Source organism: Heloderma suspectum, chromosome 1, assembly GCF_057233095.1.
Source record: "Heloderma suspectum isolate Gila_16-S chromosome 1, 16-S_ref, whole genome shotgun sequence".
Classification (NCBI taxonomy): Eukaryota; Metazoa; Chordata; class Lepidosauria; order Squamata; family Helodermatidae; genus Heloderma; species Heloderma suspectum.
Genome location: NC_139458.1, coordinates 128939518 through 128961941, shown reverse-complemented (window position 1 = coordinate 128961941; position 22424 = coordinate 128939518). Strand labels below are relative to the sequence as shown.

General features: G+C 43.7%; 1 protein-coding gene across 2 annotated transcripts in view; it reads left to right on the top strand.

Annotated features, from left to right (window-relative positions):
- EPS8L2 (EPS8 signaling adaptor L2) overlaps nucleotides 1-21914 on the top strand; it is a 131797-nt gene extending 109883 nt beyond the window's left edge. For both annotated transcript variants that reach the window (XM_084857019.1, XM_084857011.1), the window contains exons 16-21: nucleotides 5097-5208; nucleotides 6565-6681; nucleotides 11860-11989; nucleotides 14717-14894; nucleotides 15987-16116; nucleotides 18506-21914. In XM_084857019.1, coding sequence (XP_084713145.1) covers nucleotides 5097-5208; nucleotides 6565-6681; nucleotides 11860-11989; nucleotides 14717-14894; nucleotides 15987-16116; nucleotides 18506-18577 — 739 coding nt within the window. In that variant the 3' untranslated portion in view covers nucleotides 18578-21914. The remainder of the gene's footprint in view (nucleotides 1-5096; nucleotides 5209-6564; nucleotides 6682-11859; nucleotides 11990-14716; nucleotides 14895-15986; nucleotides 16117-18505) is intronic.
- The last annotated feature ends 510 nt before the right edge of the window (nucleotides 21915-22424 follow it).

Sequence of the window (22424 nt, the reverse complement as noted above, 5' to 3'; positions counted from 1 at the left end):
ACAGCAGCTGTTCTCTCCCTTCTCCTCGATGCCTCTGGGCCCTGTTCCAGCATGCCCATTGGGAGCACGGTCCAGAGGCACTGAGGAGAAGGCAGAGGAGGACGGTGTGGTGGCAGCGCTGTCCCTGGCCAGGCCAGTAGGGGAGGGGAAGCGCATTGCTGCCTGCGCCACTCTGGGCGGGTGGCGATGGCAGACACGAGCCGAGGAGCCCAGCGTGGCACGTGTGGCAGCGCTTCTCCTCTATTGCTGGCCGCTGCCCACTGCTCCTGCACTGCCTGCCCAGAGTGGCACACGCGGGGGGAGCAACGCCTGCCCTTCTCTAGGCAGCGGGGATGGCGGAGAAAGAGCAGTGGCTGGTAGCTTTGTGATTGTTCTAGACTAGCCTGTGCCTGCTCCTCTACTCAGTAGAGGTTAAAAGCAGAGTCCCACTGGTGTGGAAGTGTGTGTTACAAGACAAAGAAATGAAAAAAAGTTAGTTAAAATAAAAAATAAAAATAATTAAAAAAATGTTAGGGGCCTCCCCCTTGACCTCCGCTGCCGAACTCCCCTGGCCAACTCCTGTTTGCTCCCCCGTTCACTCGCTCTGTTCGCTCGCTCTCTGGGAGCTTGCCTGCTTCTGTAGTCCCTGGAGCAGCTGGAGCAGCTTGCTCTGCTCTGCTCTGTTCAGCTGGGAGGCGGGAAACAATGTCCGTCATAAGCATCTGGTACTCAGAGTTATATTGTCTCTGAACATGGAGGTTCCATGTACTGTCATGGTGTATAGTTGTCAGTCTGCCTATCCTCCATGCATTTGTCTGATGCAGCCTTCCCCAGTCTGATGCACTCCAGATGTTGTGCTATTTTGGCTGGTCCCGCAAAATACATTTCTTTCCTGGCATGCAGTGAAGCACCAGGAAAGTAAAAATAATGGTGAAGGTGCTGCGGTGGGCCTCAGAATAGCGCAGGTTGAGTGCTCCTTCTCCATGTGCCCTCTCACCAGTGCCTGGTCAGCTCATCAGCAGGGGTAAGCCAGCCCAGATGGCATGAGGGAATAGGGAAGTGGGGGGGGCAGTTCAGCAGGCACCATGCCCAGGGCCCCTTCAAACCTGGAGCTGGCCCTATGCAGGCTACTTGCATTAAGAGCAGTAGCTTTGTACATGAATAGGGATGTCGGAGAAATCTGCGACGGATTCACATGAGTTCAGCTTTCTAAAATTCTATGAATCTGACCTTAGGATTCCACAGCAGACTGACTTTTTCTGAGTCACGTGGATTCCGTGAACTTCACTAGGGGGAGGGGGTAGATCTGCACCAATTCACATTAGTGCAAGTGCACATTAGCGCTAAGGCACACTTGCACTAATTTGCATTAACTAATGCAAATTAGAGCTAATGTGAATTCACATACCTAGAAAGAAATCCTGGTTTTAAAAGTCTGATTCCGTCAACAAGAAGATGACGGAATGCAAGGTGCCTGACTATCCACGAAACAGAGACAGAATGGATTTAACAAAATCTGTACATCCCTATACCTGAACCACTGAATATGCCCAGGGAAGGGACTCTCCCATGAAGAACTATGACTGAACCGTCAGAAAAGAAAAGGACTTGGGGTCCTTTTCTCCCCCGTTCCCTTGTTCTGGTGGCTTCCTATCCTCCTGTACATGGGGCTTCTAGCCCTGTACGTGGATGGGTTGTATCAGAACCTAAATTACAGAATATGCAGTCTGGTGTAGGTGAGGGTAACCCTCACCAAAGGCCCATGAAATGGCAGGTTACTGGTGTGGAGGGAGGGGTAGCCTTGCTAGTTGTTGCTGCATTTTTAACAAGTGCTCCATTGACGCAATCATGCTTGAGTATGGATGGAATACTCAGCCTCTAAGGAAGTAATTACATATCATATATAAAATGCCACTCTTACAGTTCACAAAACAGCAGGCAAAAAACCCAGCAGGGAGATGTCAAAAGAACCATCCAATAGGTGCCCAGGACACTAACATCCATAGAACACTTCAGTTGCAATGGATGCATCAGGCAGGGATCTCATTTTTAGTTGCTGATGGAATGCTGGGAAAAGCAATATTCCAGCAACAGAATCTCTACTGCAAAGAAAAATGTTGGCACCCTCCACAACCGATCTAGCAACCATGCACTTTCGAACAGTGATTGGGAAAGTGCTTACTGAATCTCTTGCCCTGGCCATATTCCAGTCACAGTAAGGCCCAAATTACATAGGAGCGACATGTGGGTGCTGCTCCCTGTAATGTGCAATTACTCCCCCCTTTTAGTGCTGCATCCACGAGGTGGGAAATCCTAGCCCAATTACGTCACATCACACTATTTTTTCAGCTACATGCTACTGAGGAGATGTGGGTCGCTGTCGCCTATGTATCTTTTTATAGGTGTATTGAGGGCCTAACTGCAGTTGTGGAGGGTGGATACTTTCCTTAATGTTTCTACCAGTCTCAGACATTCTTTCCAGTGACTCATTCTGTTATTTACATGTTTCAAACATAGTTCACCTTGTCCTGCTTATTCCTAACTTCTTTGAGAACAACTGTTGGAAAAGATTACCACCTCCTTTCCTGTCTAGTGTGTTAAAGCTCCCCATGTCTTGATTCCAAATCCCAGTTCACAAAGATGACTTCGTCTTTTACCCATCTAGGGGGGTTTATTTGGATTTATTGACTGGACAGCAAATTCTATCCCAAATCAGCAAGACTAAAGGCAGAACATGAGAAGAACTCTCATAACTAGCTCAGACGTTAACGTAAAGTGCATATCTCTTATTGTCAATGAACCAACTGAAAAAAGCTTTGAGGAGCTTTTTATAAAGGCACTAGAGGACTTTTAGTGGCTGTGCAGGAGAACACATGAATTCCAAGTAGTGAAATAACGAAGTAGGAATAATAAAAATAGTGAGGGATGTTTCCAATGCAAACTGTTGATATAAGCCAAAAAACAGTTTTAGATTAATAGAGGGGCATAATGCATGCTTGTGAAACATAATATTATGAAATATTCTAAAATCCTGCAAGTGGTGAGTGATAAAAATACATGTGTGTTATCTCAGCCTGTAGGATTGTCCTCAAATAATACAGGGGGCCTGATCCAGCTCTAGTCATGTGTAACTAGTTGCATGCTTATCCCACAGGCAGCATCATATTAGTCTGTACCAGGAAACACAGGGAAATAGAAATGTGCCACCTTAAAGGCTCACATTTAAAGCTTATGCCACAATAGGTCTGTGAGGGATTTTTCTTTCTCTTTTTTGAAGTGGCATGCAATCGCTGATGGTCCTGAATGGGGAATAAGCATCCACATCCACACCAAAAGACAAATCCGGTTGCTTCACCAGGGCTGGGATGAGCTTTGCAATGTAGCTGTACATCAGCTGTGCAAGCAGAAGTCTGCTTCTGCACATTTCTCTTGCTGGATAGAGGTGAAGGAACCAAACTGAGTCATAGGGGTTCATCACACGGAGCCTTTATCCTGCTATTGAGATGGGTGTCTCCTGCCATTTCCTCTGGCCTATCCAGTGTTTTCCCCAAACACAAAAAAGTGGCATTTTTTCCAGCCCACGGAACAGGAGTGCCATGACCTTCCCAAAGAAATTCTCCAATAGTGGGAGAAACGGCTGTGTCTGCCTGCTGTGGGTGTTTGTTTTCAGTTGTTGGGGGCACGGTCAGGATGAGATTTGACAGGCGTCTCCTGCCTCTGCATTTCTCAGTTGGAGGGAGAAGAGGGCAAAAGGCCTCCCTGCAATGAAGGGAGACACATCTGATCCCCCGCCCCACCAAGCTCAGAAGCAACGTCCTCTGTTGCTTCAGAGCACCCTATTAAGTTCAGTGGGGCTTACTCCCATGTTACGTGTGCCAGGGGTTGCAGACTTACAGGGTGATCTTATGTCTACTCAGAAGTAAGCCCCATTGAGTTCAACGCGGCTTACTCCCACATAAGTGCGCCAAGGGCTGCAGACTTACAGCACAATCTTACATTTTATGTCTACTCAGAAGTAAGTCAGAGGTTTCCTGGGGGCTGTGAGAAAACAGTACAGCAGAAGTTAAGCTACAAAAACAAGACTCCCCCCACCCCTGCTTTGCACACATGCTGGGGAGGGAGGAAGGCACTCCCTCAGATCAAACCACGTGGCTGCCATGTAAAGAACCCCTTCCTAATCCTGCAAAGAAACCGAAAGCAGGAAGCTCCAGAAAGGATATGGGTTTTTGCAGATTTTTTGCTTAATGTAGAAACACCCATAATAGCTGAGAAGCTAGCAGATTATTTGTACATTCACTATAAAGTGCTTAAGAATTTTCTCCATGACTAATATGCAAATTATAGACAGAGAGGTCAATACAGACTACACTGAGCTAAACATTCATGGATTTGTTGACTCCCACCCAATAGGGCAAAGCAGGTTTTAACTGGTTACAAAATTGGTTTGCAGCCACTTTAACCTTCTGGGATATGTTATACAAGTCTTGATTATAACAGAACTAAGGTTAGGGTTAAGCATTTATATAAGCACCTAGAAAGATCTTTAATAACCAGCCACCAGAAAACCTGAGCTGAAGCTCAGCATGGCTGCTAAAAAGCACAGGCCATGTTCATGCCTAAGCAACAGATCTTCAGGAGATTCCTGGCATGCAGCATGTGCTTTCTCTTTCAACCCATACAACATGGTAAAATAAGCAAAATGCACATTCCAGCTCCAATAATCCTGACTCAGCATAGGGCTGTAATCATTAACTTATTGAAGGTTTGCCTGAGGCTCAGGTTGCATACTTTTAGAAAAGAATTAGTGAAAAGTTGTTATTTGATTAGAATTTTATTCTGAGCAGATACCTTTTTATTTAACTTCACAACTGTATTTCAGATTCACTGGTTTTATTATGAAGGGTTGTTACCATTGCCTAGAAGAGTTTCATGTTTTCTAAGCTGCTCTGAGCAATTTGGGGGTGGGGATAAATTAGCGCACAAACTAAAATAAGCTAGCTCAGGTCATTGATTTGTCTGTTGGTTTAAATACGCCACGGTAGGTAGCAGTCATTAGACAATTATTCTTTTGACATGTAGAGCGGGCTTGTTATAATCCCTTTATGCCTTTCTTTCAGGAATTTTGAGGCACAGGGTATGCAGCAGTCGAAGAGATATGCCAAAATTCAGTATGACTTCACTGCTCGAAATGCCACTGAACTTTCAGTGCAGAAGGACGAAATTCTAGAGGTAAAAGAATGAATGCAAGATTCTTCCTAGCCCAGCCTTGCAAACAATTATTAGGGTGAAAAGCGGTGCTAATCACCCTCACCATGCACCGATCCTTCTCTCCTCCATGACAATGGTGCTGTACTTTCTAGACAGTAAGAAAGACTGCTAGAAGAGGGAGCGTGCACTCTGGGAGCAGCATCTGTATGCTGCATGGCACTAAACAAAAATATGCCGGAGGAAGGCTGCACATAAGGCTCTCATTGAAATGACTAGCTGTTTAAGACTGAATTGGCGGGGAGCTGAATGGGCACTGCTGGGAGGAGGAGACCAAAGATGTGGAGGGCAAAGGTGGGTGGAAATCTGTGTGCTGCTTAAAGCAAGGCCTTCCTATACGGCAGGGGTGCAGAACCGCAGGCCCTGGGGCCAAATCAATGTGCTGCTTATTAGCAAGACCTTCCTGTAAGCCAGGGGTGCAGAACCGCAGGCCCTGGGGCCAAACCTGGCCCTCCAGGGTTTCCCAGAAGGGCCCACCCCTTCCCCAGCTCCTGCCCCCTTCCCCCAGCCATCAGTCATTTGGTGGTTTCCTGGCTTTTGTGCAGTTTTCTAAAAAGCAGAAAAATGCTCAGAGGCTTAGATACTGGCAGTAAGAGTATTAAGCTAATGTGTGCTGGGGGTCTTTGGGTTCCGGCCCCACTCACCACTGGGATGCAGCCCCCAAGAGCTTCTCTGAAATGGAGTTCGGCCAGAGAGGGCTGGTGGCTCCAATGTCAGTGGAAGAGGTCCTGCTGTAAGCAGCAGTGTAGTGGAGCCAGGGTTCACAGGACTGAAGTGCTGGGATGTACTGATGGGCAGGGACAATGGCATCCTCTGCCCCTCCCCTTGGGTGTCCCCATTCCCCCTGAGTTTAGCTGCCGTCCTCACAGTAGCAGGGGGCAGGGCGGAGGATGGTTTTCCCCAGCAACAATGTGCTGTGAGCTGTTCCTGCACTCATGCAAGGTATGTTGGGGTGGCTTGGCCTTGAATGGGGAATTAGGACCCGTTCGCTTTACAAAAGATCCACAAAGGACATATGTAATACAGAGCAAGTAAGGGGGAGGGGGTACTCCTGGGGGCGTGGCTGTGGGGACGCTCACAGTGAGTGCCTGCACTTCGACATTCATAACTACACCACTGGCTGTCAGCTATTCAAGTGTAACGGGCTATTCTGAGGGGGAAAGACTTTTCAGACCTTTGCCTTGGAACAGAAAGTGCTGCATGCAGCATAGCACAGGGTATAATTTTCCAGTATATTTGTGCAAGGAACATAAAATAACAACCCCAAAAGAGACATTTTAAAAATCACCGGGCCTTAATTTTTCTCACCTCTATTCACAGGTGTTGGAAGATAATAAACAGTGGTGGAAGCTGCGAAATCGAAGTGGGCAGGCTGGTTATGTCCCATATAACATCTTGGATCTGGTGAAGATGGAGGATTATGGCTCAACTGATCAGGTTAGATTTAGCTATCAATTAGCTACAATCAGGCACCAAGTACTTGTTTATCAACACCAAATTCCATAGGTAATATCTACAGAGGTGTTCCCCTTAAAAAACAGAGTTTGGGTTACAAACTCCTCTTAATCATATATGTGTATGAAAAAATAATATATGTGTATATATACTGGCTGACTGCAGCAGGAACCTATTCACACATATATGCATTAATTAATTAATGCATGTGTGAATAGGTTCCAGCAGCAATCACACAGCATAATTAATTGCAAGGAGTTCAGAGAGGCATATCTGGTTCTCCCCCTTCCCCATTTTATCTTTGCAACAACTCTGTGAGGAAAACTAGGCAGAGGAAAAGTGACTGGCCCAAAGTCACCCAGTGAGCTTCATGGCTGAGCAGAGATTTCAACCCTGGCCCTAGTCTGACCCTCTAATCACTACATCATTTGTTGTTGTTGCGTGTCCGACTCTTCGTGACCCCATGGACCATAGCATGCCAGGCCTTCCTGTCCTGCGCTCCCTCCTGGAGCGTGCTCAAGTCCATATTCATTGCATCAGTGATGCTATCGAGCCATCTCATCCTCTGCCGTCCCCTTCTCCTTTTGCCCTCAGTCTTTCCCAGCATCAGGGTCTTTTCCAGAGAGTTTTCTCTTCGCATTAGGTGGCCAAAATATTTGAGCTTCAGTATCTGTCCTTCCAATGAGCACTCCGGGTTGATTACCTTTAGGATGGACTGATCTGACCTCCTTGCAGTCCAGGGGACTCGTAAGTGTCATCTCCAGCACCACAGTTTGAAGGCATCAATTCTTCAGCGCTCAGCCTTCCTTACAGTCCAGCTCTCACAGCCATATGTTACTACTGGGAAAACCATAGCTTTGATTAGACGGACCTTTGTCGGCAAGGTGATGCCTCTGCTTCTTACTATGCTGTCTAGGTTTGCCATAGCTCTCCTCCCAAGGAGCAAGCGTCTTTTAATTTCATGGCTACAGTCACCGTCTGCGGTGATCTTGGAGCCCAACAAAATAAAATCTGTCACTGCTTCCATTTCTTCCCCTTCCATATGCCAGGAAGTGATGGGGTCAGATGCCATGATTTTTGTTTTTTTAATGTTGAGCTTCAAACCAGCTTTTGCACTCTCCTCTTTCACCCGCAACAAGAGGCTCTTTAGATCCTCTTCACTTTCTGCCATTAGGGTGGTATCATCTGCATATCTGAGGTTGTTGATAATTCTCCCGGCAATCTTAATTCCGACCTGTGATTCATCCAACCCGGCGTTTCTCATGATGTACTCTGCATATAAGTTAAATAAGCAGGGCAACAGTATGCAGCCTTGTCGTACTCCTTTCCCAATTTTGAACCACTCGGTTGTTCCATGTCTGGTTCTTACTGTTGCTTCTTGACCCTCGTACAGGTTTCTCAGGAGACAGGTAAGGTGGTCTGGTACCCCTATCTCTTTCAGAATTTTCCACAGTTTGTTGTGATCCACACAATCAAAGGCTTTAGCGTAGTCAATGAAGCAGAAATAGACATTTTTCTGGAATTCTCTTGCTTTCTCCATGATCCAGCAAAAGTTGGCGATTTGATCTCTAGTTCCTCTGCCTCTTCAGAACCCAGCTTGTACTTCCGGTAGTTCTCGGTTCGCATGCTGCTGAAGCCTAGCTTGTAGGATTTTGAGCATAACCTTGCTGGCATGTGAAATGAGCGCAATTGTACGGTAGTTTGAACACTCTTTGGCATTGCCCTTCTTTGGAATTGGAATGTAAACTGACCTTTTCCAGTCTTGTGGCCACTGTTGAGTGTTCCAAATTTGTTGGCATATTGAGTGCAGCACTTTAACAGCATCATCTTTTAGGATTTTAAATAGCTCAGCTGGAATACTGTCATCTCCACTAGCTTTGTTGTTAGTAATGCTTCCTAAGGCCCACTTGACTTCACTCTTGAGGATGTCCGGCTCAAGTTCAGTGAGCGCACTATCATGGCTATCAGGGACATTAAGATCTTTCCTGTATAGTTCTCCTGTGTATTCTTTCCACCTCTTCTGAATCTCATCTGCTTCTGTTAGGTCCCTGCCTTCTTTGTCCTCTATCATGCCCGTCTTTGCACAAAACGTTCCCTTGAGATCTCCGATTTTCTTGAAGAGAACTCTAGTCTTTCCCATTCTGTTGTTTTCCTCGATTTCTTTGCATTGTTCATTTAAGAAGGCCTTCTTGTCTCTCCTTGCTATTCTCTGGAACTCTACATTCAGTTGGGTATATCTTCCCCTTTCTCCCTTGCTTTTCGCTTCCCTTCTTTCCTCAGCTACTTGTAAAGCCTCATCAGACAGCCACTTTGCTTTCTTGCATTTCTTTTTCTTTGGGATGGATTGAGTTGCTGCCTCCTGAACAATGTTACGGACCTCCCTCCATAGTTCCTCAGGCACTCTGTCTATCAGGTCTAATCCCTTAAATCTATTCCTCACCTCCACTGTATATTCATCAGGGATATGATTTAGGTCATACCTGAATGGTTTCATGGTTTTCCCTACGTTCTGCAATTTAAGCCGACATTTTGCAAGAAGCAGCTCATGATCTGAGCCACAGTCAGCTCCAGGTCTTGTTTTTGCTGACTGTATGGAGCTTCTCCATCTTTGGCTGCAAAGAACATAATCAATCTGATTTCAATATTGACCATCTGGTGATGTCCATGTGTAGAGTCGCCTCTTGTGCTGTTGGAAAAGAGTGTTTGCTATGATCAGCGTGTTCTCTTGGCAAAACTCTATTAGCCTTTGCCCTGCCTCGTTTTGTACACCAAGGCCATGCTTGCCTGTTATCCTGGTGATTTCTTGACTTCCTACTTTAGCATTCCAATTCCCTATGATGAAAAGGACATCTTTTTTTGGTGTTAGCTCTAGAAGGTGTTGTAGGTCTTCACAGAACCGATCAACCTCAGCTTCTTCGGCCTCAGTGGTTGGGGCATAGACTTGAATTACTGTGATGTTGAATGGTTTGCCTTGGATTCGTACTGACATCATTCTGTCGTTTTTGAGATTGTACCCCAGTACTGCTTTTCCCACCCTTTTGTTGACTATGACTGCTACTCCATTTCTTCTAAGGGATTCTTGCCCACAGTAGTAGATATGATGGTCACCTGAATTAAATTCGCCCATGCTTGTCCATTTTAGTTCGCTGATTCCCAAGATGTCGATGTTCAATCTTGCCATCTCATGTTTGACCACCTCCAGCTTACCTTGATTCATTGATCTTACATTCCAGGTTCCTAAACAATATTGTTCTTTACAGCATCGATTTTCTTTTCACCACCAGACACATCCACACCTGAGTGTCCTTTCGGCTTTGGCCCAGCCACTTCACTCTTTCTGGCGCTACTTGGAAATTCCCTCTGCTCTTCCCCAGTAGTATATTGGACACCTTCCGACCTGAGGGGCTCATCTTCTGGCGTCATATCTTTTAGACTTGTGATACGTTCCATGGGGTTTTCTTGACAAGAATACTGGAGTGGGTTGCCATTTCCTTCTCCAGTGGACCACATTTTGTCAGAACTCTCCGCCATGACCTGTCCGTCTTGGGTGGCCCTGTACGGCATAGCTTATGGCTTCACTGAGTTACGCAAGCCCCTTCGCCACAACAAGGCAGTGATCCATGAAGGGGTCACTACATCATACTGAACAATAAATCTTGAAAACCTACATGGCACATGATAGGCATATAGGACAGGCAAAGCAATCAAGGCATTGGTGATGCAGGCCACGCAAGGGAAATTCTTGGCGTTCAAAACTCCTCTTTTCCAAGGTGCTAGTTACCACATTTCCAATTTGAAAGCCAGTGCAGTACAGTGGCTAGAGTGTAGAGTTGTAAGATGGGAAAATTAACTTTAAATTCTGAGATACTCCTTGGAGGAAGTGAAAGCTACAAATGGAATAAACAAACAAGTCACCAAATGAGGAGCTCAGGAGACGCTTAAGTAGATATGATTTATACCGTCTGCTGTTATACTGCATAAATCATATCTACTTAAGCCTCTCCTGAGCTCCCCATTTGGTGTACACCACTGCAAAATTTTACACTGTGATACAGAGACACGACTGAAGACACAAAACTTTGATGTTTGCTCCTAAATATGCCCTTTGAGCAAGATGCAGTCTCATGTCCTTTTCAGTGAAGAATGATCTTTCCTTCCCTCCCCACACCACAGTGTTGTGAAGCCCCAGCTGTTTTTCAAAGCCCTGTACACATGATGAAATGCCAAGGACTGTATCCAGTGTTAGTCCTAAGAGTAGACCTCTTTAAATGAATGGGACTCAAGTTAGACTAGCATTGGATACAACCCCGAAAGTGGTATTGAATGCAACTGATTCTGTTCGGTCATGTAAACGCTATAGCATAGTTACTTCTGATAGCGCGCTGTCGGAGGCAGACTGAATGATCACAGGTGTAATAAGCTCACCACCATCATGGACTTGAACACAACGTGGATTGAAGAGTTGCCTGGCCTATTGAGGTCTTGGGAACATATCCAATGGTGTCATTCTGCAAACTCAAATAGCACCAGCAGAGCTCTGCCAAATCTTTCTGTTGTGCAAGCACTTGCTCATTACACTTGCACAATCAGGTGCGCAACTGCTTGCGCAACCACGCTTGCGCAAATGTAACTTTAATTGGATTCTCCTCTTGTGCATACTTTGGAACCTAGTTTATACTAGTGCAGTGTCATTTGCAATAGTGGAATGACACAGTTGGTCCTGGAAAAACAAGAGTTGCTTATTTTTAAGGAGGAGTTTAACATGGAGGCGTCCTTTGTCCAAAGGAGGCCTTTGCACAAATAACCAAATTCCTCATCCTACTACCTCATCTGCCTTCACTAGAGGGACAGAAATTAAAGTGCACCATATCTCCACTGTCAGCAGTGCACATTGCCCCAACAGGTGCTTAGTACATTGGAATTGCTATCTGTCAGCAGGTACTGTAGATGAGAATGTCTGGGATGAACACATAAATGGCAGAACAAAGGTAGAGACTTTATTGACAGGGCAAAAAGTTAGCAGAAGAGCTGTGACAATTCAGCTCTTCCGCTTCCTTATCACAGCAATAGGGCCTAGAAGATGGCAGTAATCTTGTTTTGTACAGAAGTAATAAAGGTAAAAAACATTGTACTTAAAGATCTTTCTTATTTTATAATCAGAAATACAAAGGAGACTTGAGTCCAAGGGGAACTGGACCTTCCAGCCCCTCACATAAGTTACCTGCCAGCTATGCTGGGGATAAATGGGGAAGTGAAATGTTAGCCCGTAATTCTCCTGATGCCAAAGAACGTAAGTACACAATGCGCTCTGAGCAAGCTGAATTTTATATCTTCTAATGTAACTTTATATTATGCAGGCCAAAACAATACTACTCTTTTCGTCTGAATCAGGAGTCCCCAAACTATTTGGGCTGGTGGGCACATTTGGAATTTTGAAAGCATGTTGCAGGCACTCTCACAAAATGGTTGCCAAAAAGGAGGTTGCCAAAAAGGAGGCACAAAAGAGGTGCCATGGTGGGTGGCAAAATGATGATGCAAAAAGAAAAGTAACTTGCCCAAGAACCTAAGTACAAGGCAAAGATTGGGTCTGACTTCCACCCTGGCCAGAATGCTTCCATAATCCCATTTGCTCATGGGGAGGAAGAGAAGGCCCACCAGGGCCAGGAACCCATGGAATACAGACCTGTGGTTATGTAGCTGAAGAATTATTTGGGTCAATGTGTGTCACTCAGCAGCACAGGGGTTTGAAGAGGCAACCCCCATCCAGCCCTCCAATCTCCTTGCTCTATATGCTCACACATGGTGACCTCACTGCATCATCACCACAGTGCCAACCCCTCCTCCCACCCCATGCCTGATGTTTCTGCCACCTACTGTGTGAGAAGTACTCATTGCCTTACTGACCTCCTGCCCTTTGCTCTCCCTCATAGGGGGCAGGGTCCCTCTTCATTGTGGGATCAGTGGGCTCTTTGGACTTGTGATCCTACCCCTGGCCATGTCTATCCTCACCTGATGTTCCCCTGAGTCCCAGCAGCAGCCATACCTCCATGAGTGATACTGCAGCAGTCTTTCCCAACCTGTGCCTCTCCAGATGACTCACACTGCAAGTCTAATCAGGCCCAGCAAGCATGGCCAAAGGTCAGGGGTGGTGGGAGTTGTAGTCCATACTATCTGATGGGGCACAGGGTAGCAAAGCCTGGCCCAAAGGATCCCTTCCTAGCTAGGCTCTGGCTGCAAATAAAGACAATGCACAGTTCAATGATACCAATGCAAATGTCAGTGATCCATACTGAGCAAACATGATGGGTGTGGTCTCTGCAAGGAAAGAAAAACACATGGCTGCTTGTCAATGTCATGTCCAACTTGGTTCAGGGCACCCAGAGGTACTAAAACCAGCAAGGGACATACAAGCAAGCACTTGGCAAGTCAGGTCACAATCGGTCAGGTCAAGTGGAGTCAAATCCCATGGTGTCAGATCCAGTTTAGGGTACTGAATAGCCAGGCATGTTAGCCCAGGCAAGGTCTTCCAGGACTTTGGCCAGCTCCAAGTTAGCTAAGATACAGACAAAGAGAACTATTACTTCAACAACAGTTAAAGGCTTTTGAAGCCTTATAAAGGCCAGCAGCTCAAGACCTGCAGTTAGCTCCATCCCCTCAGAGAAGCAGTTTGTTTCTTAAAGGGCTACTGCCTGAGTTGTAGCCACTGACTCCTACAAGGTGGTGAAGACAGTACTGGGGGAGTGTCTGCTGCATCTGAGGAGTCAGGTAGAAGCACACATCCTCTGGTCTGGAAGGCCCTGGCTTAGTGGGATTTGGATTAATGAAGGGCTTCTCCTCTGCCTCCAAGTCCCCTTCAGAGCCAGAGGATGGGTCATGGCTAGGGAACATGACAGTCAAGCCCTTCCCACCACAGGGCTCCTTTGCCTTGGACAATGACCAGACAGACTGCAGGGTGGCAGGTGCAGTGTGCCTTTATGAGGCTGGAGCAGGGCATGGATTACTGCACCACTGGCATAACTGTCTATCATGGGGATAGGAAGGATGCAGGAGCCTGGCTGGAGGGAGGTGTTTGACCGCTGCGACTGGAGGAGATGGGAGTCACCTAGAGTCCACAGAGTGCAAACTTATGGACAGGCCTTTGCCCTCAGTGCATCAGCATGGTAGTTTGGAACCAAACTTTGGGCAGCAGTCTCTGGAGAGAAGAGCAGGCAAATATGAGCAGCAGGCGACATCTGTGATGCATTAAGAGGGTTCTGGCATGTCTGGGCAGTGTGTGGTTGAGTTGATGATGTGGTGGGAATGGGGCTGCCTGGCTGTAGCAACTAGTGCTCATGCATCAGCCTCCCCCTCTGTCCTGGGGGAGTGGGGAGAGACGAGGTGACTGCAGTGGGTGTGCTGTACCTCCTCCTATTGTCCTGTTGTGGGTTGTGGTGGGCATTTGTGTGTGGAGATGGCCTGCATGGCTTTGGGCTTCCACCTTCTGTTGCTGCAAGGCACAAATTGGAATGTGTGGTTGGCCACTGGCCTCCATGGATTAATCGTAGATTAATCAACATACAGCATAATCCTATGCATGTATACCCAGAAGTGAGACCCTTTGAGTTCAATGGGGCTTACTCCCAGGTGAATGTGTATAGCCTAAAGCTTTAGTTGATTTAATGGCTGGGAACTAATTTTAATTATTTAAGCGGTGTGAATGGGAGCAAAGGGCAGGCTTGTTATTTTTTGGAAGCAACTTTGGCTCTGATGTATTTATTATAATAGATGGAAAATAAAATATTTAAAGATGGCCTTTCTTTCCAATAATGAGTGGTAGCTTTTGTGTGTTACATTGTAAGGTCCTGTACTTACTTCAGTATATGGAAGCCTATGAAGACTTCATAAGATGCAGATTTATTTAAATGTAATTAATGAATTAGTAAAAAAAAGAGATGATTAATAACTAAAAAAAAGTTAAGTGATTGACAGCTCTAGTGGTTCCTCCCACCCACTTTAATTTGTGCATTCTGTTTTTTAGAACTCATTCATCACATGGATGAAGTCAATGATGAACTGCTGAAAAAGATTACCCACAGCAAAGCCCCTCAAAGAAACTTTAAAGTCGAGAAGGCTCAGCATGTCTACGTGCACCTGACTTTTGAATCCAGTGCTGATCAAGTCAAAGCTTGGCTGGAAGCAAATTCTTTCAGCAAAGGGTAAGTTGCTGTTAACCTCTTTCTACTCCTCCCACTGTTCTCTTTCCTCATCCTGCTCCTTATATAATGCGAGCTGACCTGGGACAGCAGAAGATACCGTTTTCTTAACAAACAGGTTACAGGCACAGCAGGGACATTCAGGGCCAGGGGAATTCCCTTATTTTAGTAATAAGGGAATAGGAGGGCCCCCTGTGCATATTGGTTATGTTTCTCCATGGTTGCTCCCATACTGGTCAAAGTTTACATGCCATGAAAGTGATGACTGTGTCCCAGTGTACAGCTGCTGTGAAAAAGACAAATTCCATGTTAGGCATAATTAGGAAAGGAATTGAAAATAAAACTGCCAAGATCATACTCCCCTTATACAAATCTATGGTGCAACCACATTTGGAATAATGCATACAGTTTTGGTCACTGCACCTAAAAAAGGATATTGTAGAGTTGGAAAAAGTGCAGAGGAGGGCAACTCAAATGATCAAAGAGCTTGAGCAACTCCCCTATGAGGGAAGGTTACAACAGCTGGGATTGTTTAGCTGGGAAGAAAGGGGAGTAAGGGAGACATAATAGAGGTGTACAAAATTCTGCATGGTGTGGAGAATATGGATAGGGAGACATTTTTCTCCCTCTCTCATAATACTAGAACCCAGCATCATCCTGTGAAACTGATTAGCAGAAGATTCAGGTCAGATAAAGGGAAGTACTTCTTCATGCAGCGCATCATTAAACTATGGAATTCACTTCCACAAGATGCAGTGATGGCCACCAGTTTGGATGGCTTTAAAAGGGGATTGGATAAATAAGGCTATCAATGGCTACTAGTCCTAATGGCAATATGCGACCTTCAGTATTGGAGGCAGTATGCCTGCATACACCAGTTTCTTGAGAACATGGGTAGGAGGGTGCTGTAGCTCCTGCTTGTGGGTTTTCTGTGGGCAGCTGTCTGGCTACTGTGTGAACACAGTGCTGGACTTGATGGGCCTTGGTCTTATCTAGCATGGCTCTTCTTATGTTCTTGCGTTCTTATGTCTCTTGTTTTTCCCTCCTAAGCCTAGTAAGAATTTAAATAGTGCAACTTATTTAACATTTTCCCAGGACTGTGGACCATCTTGGCATACTGACAGGGGCACAACTTTTCTCTCTGAACAAAGAAGAACTGAAGAAAGTATGCGAAGAAGGTGCCAGAGTGTATAGCAAAATTACAGTGCAAAAGTCTTTCCTAGAGGTAAGAACTTTGTCAGAAAATGCTTTATTAGAGTAAAAAAAAGTTTAAAGTTCCCAAGGTGGCAAATATTTTAAGGCTGCATCTAGACATTAACAGATGGGTTGTAAGATCACAGCACCAGTTACATTCCTTGGAGAAAGACCCCAAATAAATACTTAGAGATTTGGATAACTCAAGATTTGGAAGACGAGATTTTATTTTATTTAACCTTGGTAAGTTGATGCAGGAAGTTCAAAGTTATCTAACAAAATTGGTATAATTAGAAATTTCCTGGCTGGGAACGATATCAATTATTAAGATGAATGGGCTGCCACATATTCATTTTTGGTTTTGTTTTAATAAATATTCCTCTGTAAGTGAACAATACATTATAAGCAAAAATTTATTCTAGATTTTTTATGTGTCGTGAAAAAAACAAGAGGTATGGTTAAAACACTTTACCTGATATGTACTGCTGGCAGCCTATAATTCCCATGTGTATAAGGCAACTATGCTGCATAATTTAAGATCTTGGGTCAAACTGGACAGTGCAACGACATTAGAGAAAACGGAAAAACATGTGTCGGATACACCTTAAACACACCTTTAAAATACTCTCTGGTATTGTAGATGATTACTGATTATTGAAACAAGCACATCTACTAGGATTTTTTTTTAGTCTGACAAGAATGTGAAAGCAAGTTAAACCCAGGGCTATAATCTCTTGCAGCTATATATTATAATGAAGAATATATATACATACACACACACATACATGCGCACACAATTATACATATTTTAAAATCCATTATTTAATTATATATAATTAAGTAACGTATATAATTAATTATATACAGATATATAATCTGTATATAATTAAGAATGATAATATCCCATATATATAATATATTACAATGAAGAAAGAAGAAGGGTGGTGATGCACAGAGAAAACACCCAGGCAAAGCACATACCAGACCAAAAACAATCAAATCAGCTAAAACACAACAAAAACCCTGGCACAAAACAGACAAAATGCACACATACACATATGTACACATACACACAGCACAGGCAAAAAACACACATACACCAGTTTAAAAAATATTTTTAGGTGTGGGGAGCCTGGCAGGTACCAAGGAAGGTGTCTGCAGGTTTATGGGATTATATGATTAAGGGCGCAATTAATGGAAAGACAGAGTCTCTGTGTTTTCTTTTGGAATTATACTGTTCACATTGCAGTAAATGCCTATACACTGTTGGGTCCAATCTAACTTTTTTAGAATCAACAATTTAAAATTAACTGTATTAAAAAAACAGAAACAAGACATTTACTTGTGAATAACTTATTGAATACACTATCCTTTGATTATTCTGATTTTCCCCTGTAAGACTTGTTTTCACATCTTGGTATTGTTAAGATATTGTTATTGAAGGTATGCATACTAAAATTTAAATACATTTCCTTTGAAAATTAAAACAACAACCACCTAGCAATAAGAAGCAATAAGGCAGACTTCCCCAACCTGGCACCCTCCAGATGTGTTGGGCTATAACTCCCATCATTCCCAGCCAGCATGCCCATGTTGATGGGGATTCTGGGAGTTGTCATCCAACACATCTGGAGGGTGCCAGTTTGGGGAAGGCTGCAGTAGGGGATTGGTCAGTGTTGCCCAGGTATGTTGTATGGTTAAGCAAGCCCTGGATGAAGGCAAGAAGTGGGGATGGAGAAGACTTGCTTTTAGTTCACAATTTTGCAGTAACATCTGTCAAGGCCTTTTGTAGAAAAACAGATATGAAAACTTGAGTTTTAGGGTTCAATGCAAGATCATTTCTGCATGTCACAGTGTTGAGCCTTCACCTCTGTTCCTTTCATTAATCTTCCAACTAAAGTTTTCTAAAATTACTGCCAATGATACAAGGCATCTCTACACCAGCCAAAAATCCTGCATTTAAAACATGGCTTTCTGCTTCTGTTTTAAATACAGGCTCACAATGACTCCCTTTTTCATCTGCTTCCTTTCCCCCCCTTTCCCCCCTCCTTCTCCCCCATAGCTGAGTCTTCCATTATCTTTCATTGATCTCGCTCCTCTTCTTGCTGCTTTAACTCTTTTGAAGTGGAACACAACAGGGTAATTTGATAGCTCATGATCTGCGATCTATTTAAAAATGGAACAAAGGGCATTTAGTGCAGGAGATGCCTGGGATGATCACTGCATCATGTAAAGAGCCCGCAAACTTCCATGAAGGAGCAATCTCAATTGCAGGATAAAAGCCCGGTGTGAAGGAACCCACAGCAATTTTAAAAAAAGACAATGCCAATGTTATTAGTGTAAGTAGATGTCTTGAAACTTTTAATAAGTCAAAGAGAGGACTATTTCAACACATTCTTCATCTTTTGTTTTTATTCCAGAAAAGCAGAGGAGAGTCTGAGCTTCAAGAAATCATGAAGAGACGCCAAGAGAGGATTGATTCTGCTACTTAAGTTCTGTCTAGTTTATTTTTCAACTCTTAGTAACATACTTGCAGAAAAAAAGGGAAAGAGAGCAAAACTAAAATAAAATCTCCCATTAAAATGAAAACGATAGCTGGGATCAGCACCTAAGCAATGTAAATTGCCATCCAGACTGAGTGTTCCTTCAACACTGTTGATTAAGGGGAAGCTATGCTCCCTTGCTAACATGACTTTGCATTGGGAGAGAGGTTCTAGTATTGCATGAAGTATTATTTTTGTATCTCCATATTTTATACATAAACATTATGTGTGTGAAGTTCAGAGCATGAGGAGAATCAGAATTCATGTTTTAAGCAAAGGCTGGATTGAAGCAAAATGACCGCAAAGTAATCTATGTTTCCTCTATAGCCCATCACTGCTGTAATAAAGCTTCACAGAATGGGCTGGAAATGCAGATATAAATCTACAAGAATGTTCTGAGGCCCTGTGTTTTGAAGATTACATGCTCCCATATCTTTTATTGTATTCTGTACATAACACAATAAGGCCTGGATTAGCCTGACATGGGGGTGGGAATGCTTTCTGGGGCACTCTTGTGACATGTAGTAACCCAGCAATCAGAAGACAAGATGATGATGGACTGGCAGGCAAGTGATTTAAGTTTGTTTTGTATTTTTCCAGAAAGAACTTGGCCACCAAGTCACCTCTTTCTTTCCTACATGGTGTTTATTGCTTTCATATGCCGCCAAAAAGGCACAGAGAAGCTCTCATGTACCAAGCATATCCAGGGTTCATCCAAAGGCAATTCTGAAATAACCATTAATTGCTCCATTTCCACAAAAAGTGATACCATGAGCGGAAGGTGATATCACTACCGTCCAGGCGAATGTATATTCTGAATGTACTTTGTAGAGCTTTGGGACAAGTGGTTGCACTCGTCCCTTCCACATCCACACCCTCAAGACTCCGTCATTACATTTGAACCAACCTTTAATAACTCCACTGTTCTTGCATGGTCAAGATCATACACAGCTCTATTCTGACCCTGAAATGATATGGAGCATCCATTAAGTTTCAGTAGCTAATTTAGTTAAATACTCAAATTATCATGTAAAAAGGAACATGCAGATTTGCAGAATAGATCATATCTGAACTGGTCCTTAGCAATGCATAGTAGAAACATTCATTTCTTACTGACTAGTGTAAGGGGACACCTTGCTTTTCCAAAGTCCCTAACAGAGCAATCCTATACATGTCTACTCAGAAGTAAGCTCCAGTCAGTTCAATAAAATTTACTCCCAAGTCAGTATATAGGATTGCAGCCTAAATGTCCCTCCCCCTATTTTACCCATTACCAGGCCAGGCTATAGAATGAGGGACTATACCTTTTGCTACTTGTAGATATACTGCCACAGTTAGTAAATGAATACTAGAGTTGAAACAATTTCTCTCTCTCCCCCCCCTCCATAATATGTCGATTTCTTCAAGGAAAAGGTGGGGCTGAAATGAACTGAAACATATTCAAATGTCCTGATTGGCAAGGGTTTTTCTTTGTTTTTCTACTTCATCCACCTGTTAACCACAGGGGATGGGCACAGTTTGCCTTGGCATTCATCCTTGACTTGGAAGTCAGAGTATTGCCCAACTGATCATCAACTGAATCACTAATCAAAAGATGAGTCAGAATACAGACTAAACTCCACCCTGATGTGCATTCACACCACCTTGCCCAGCTATGTAATTTGCTTTCATCCAGTGATGCACATTATATAGCCTCTGAAGCTGTTGACTTTGGGTCTAGGGAATAGTGCAATGACTTGCAGTTTTCATTTTAAAAAAAATTCTGATCCATATGGTGAGCAAGAAAAACGTGAGAATATGTATGTAATACGTATGTGTAGTACATATATATTCAGAACCTACAAGGCCATAAAAAGGCACCCCAAATTTTATTTGTATAATTCTTAGTCTGTTTCACATTGCTTGCATAAGAGTTCTCAGTTGGTTCATCATGCTAAGATGCAGGTGCCACTCTATGCCCCACTGTTTACACAGCCAATTGTCTCCTTTGAATGATTAGATATAAGCCAAACCTCACAAGCAGTAGTGGCTTTCGGCTGCTTTGTCCTTGTTCTGTCCAAATTATGTGGCTGACTACAAGGGCTCCTTCACACAGGGCTTTTATCCTGCTATGGAGATTGCTTACTCACAGAAGTTTGTGGGTCCTGAACACAATGCAACCCTCCCGCAGGGAACCTCCCGCTCTTTGTGGGCAATATTGCGTTGTTTTCTGTGACAATGAAAGTCTGGCATTTTCCCTCCTCCCACCATGGAGTCCATATAAATGAGGGTATACTGTTTAAAGTCGCTTTTATTGCAAACAAAAAAACAGCACCACCTACTGGCTTTGTAAAGAAACACATAGAAGTTTAGTTTTGTTTTAAAAGCCATGTGGAAAGGACCTAATCTAATCGCACAAAGATTCCAGAAGATGAAGCCCTGGTAAATTGCAGTATTTTTAGCCTTGTGTGATGAAGCCCCAAGCCCACCTCTGCCATGCTCACTTCGAAAGTACTTAGCTCAGCGTTGTAAAGTATGCAGTTCATTTGGGACAGCAATCTATGATAATAGTAATAGTTGCATTTGGTGTTGGTGAATAAAAACTCCATTTAAGATTTAATGTTTTAGCACATCTGGAAATGGAAACCTGACATATCTGTATGAACAAAAATGGCTGCTAGATATTCTTTTACTTTGATTCTAGAAATCCGGAAATGTATTTAAACTATAGCTGAGTCCTCCAAATAATTTTAACATGCCAGCTGTACATGGTTAAACTGCCTCATTAGACTGTCATGTATCCCAAAGAAGTTTTATTCCTCTGCATGCTTGGAGAATTTTGCAAGACCAAGACTTTGGGAAATACAGACTTCACTGTTAAATGTTTCTCCATCTATAATTGTTATTTGTACATTAGCCACCGTGATTTTAAATTATCAATACATAAATGTGTATACAAGGTTCTTAACAAAAACGAAAAACAAACACAAAAATGATGAAGCTATAACTAATGAAAATTATGTTCACCTTATATATTACATTTTAATGGTAGCTGTCCAGATATAATTTAATCACACTTTCAGAATCAGAACTAGTATAAAGTTATATATGAAGCTGGCAAGTATGTAGTCAGCAGAATATGCACTTATTTTTGTTTAACTGTAGACCAGGCTTATCAAGAAGACAAAGCAAACAAACTGCTTGTTACACGGAGTAACAATAATGGATGTCCAGCAAAGTAAAACGAAACACATAATTCTGAGTTCCTTGGAGGAAGAATAAAATAAAAATATAACAAATAATGAAATTGTTCTGTTATCACTTTGTAATGTGTATTAACATTAATAGAAGTGGACATTCTAATTCTGTAAAGATATATGGTGAACACATTTACAGAGCAATCCTATGGGGGAGGGGGAGGGAGAAACCAAGGCAGAGGAATGGCTTTTTCCCGTGCCCTGCCAGCTTGTGACCACAGGGCAGAAAGTGCATGTGTGGCTTTCCCCCTCCTTTATTGGGCCTCTATGGCTGTTTAAACAGCAACAACAACTTTTCCCTTTCATTGCTCCCAGTTGGAGGGAAATCAACTATGGCAGCACCAGGGCTGGTGTTTTTCTCCCATTCTGGGGGCATGGGTGGGATTTGGATCCTATGGATCCACAACCTCTCCCAGTGTCCCTCCTTTTTGTCCTCTCTGACATCGGAGTAGCACTGGCTCCAGACCTTTCCACAGCCACAGGCAGGAGGCTTGTGAGGTCAGACCTTCCTCTCTGATGTCAGACCTCCCTCTCTGCCCTCAGAAAGGGAGATCCAAAAA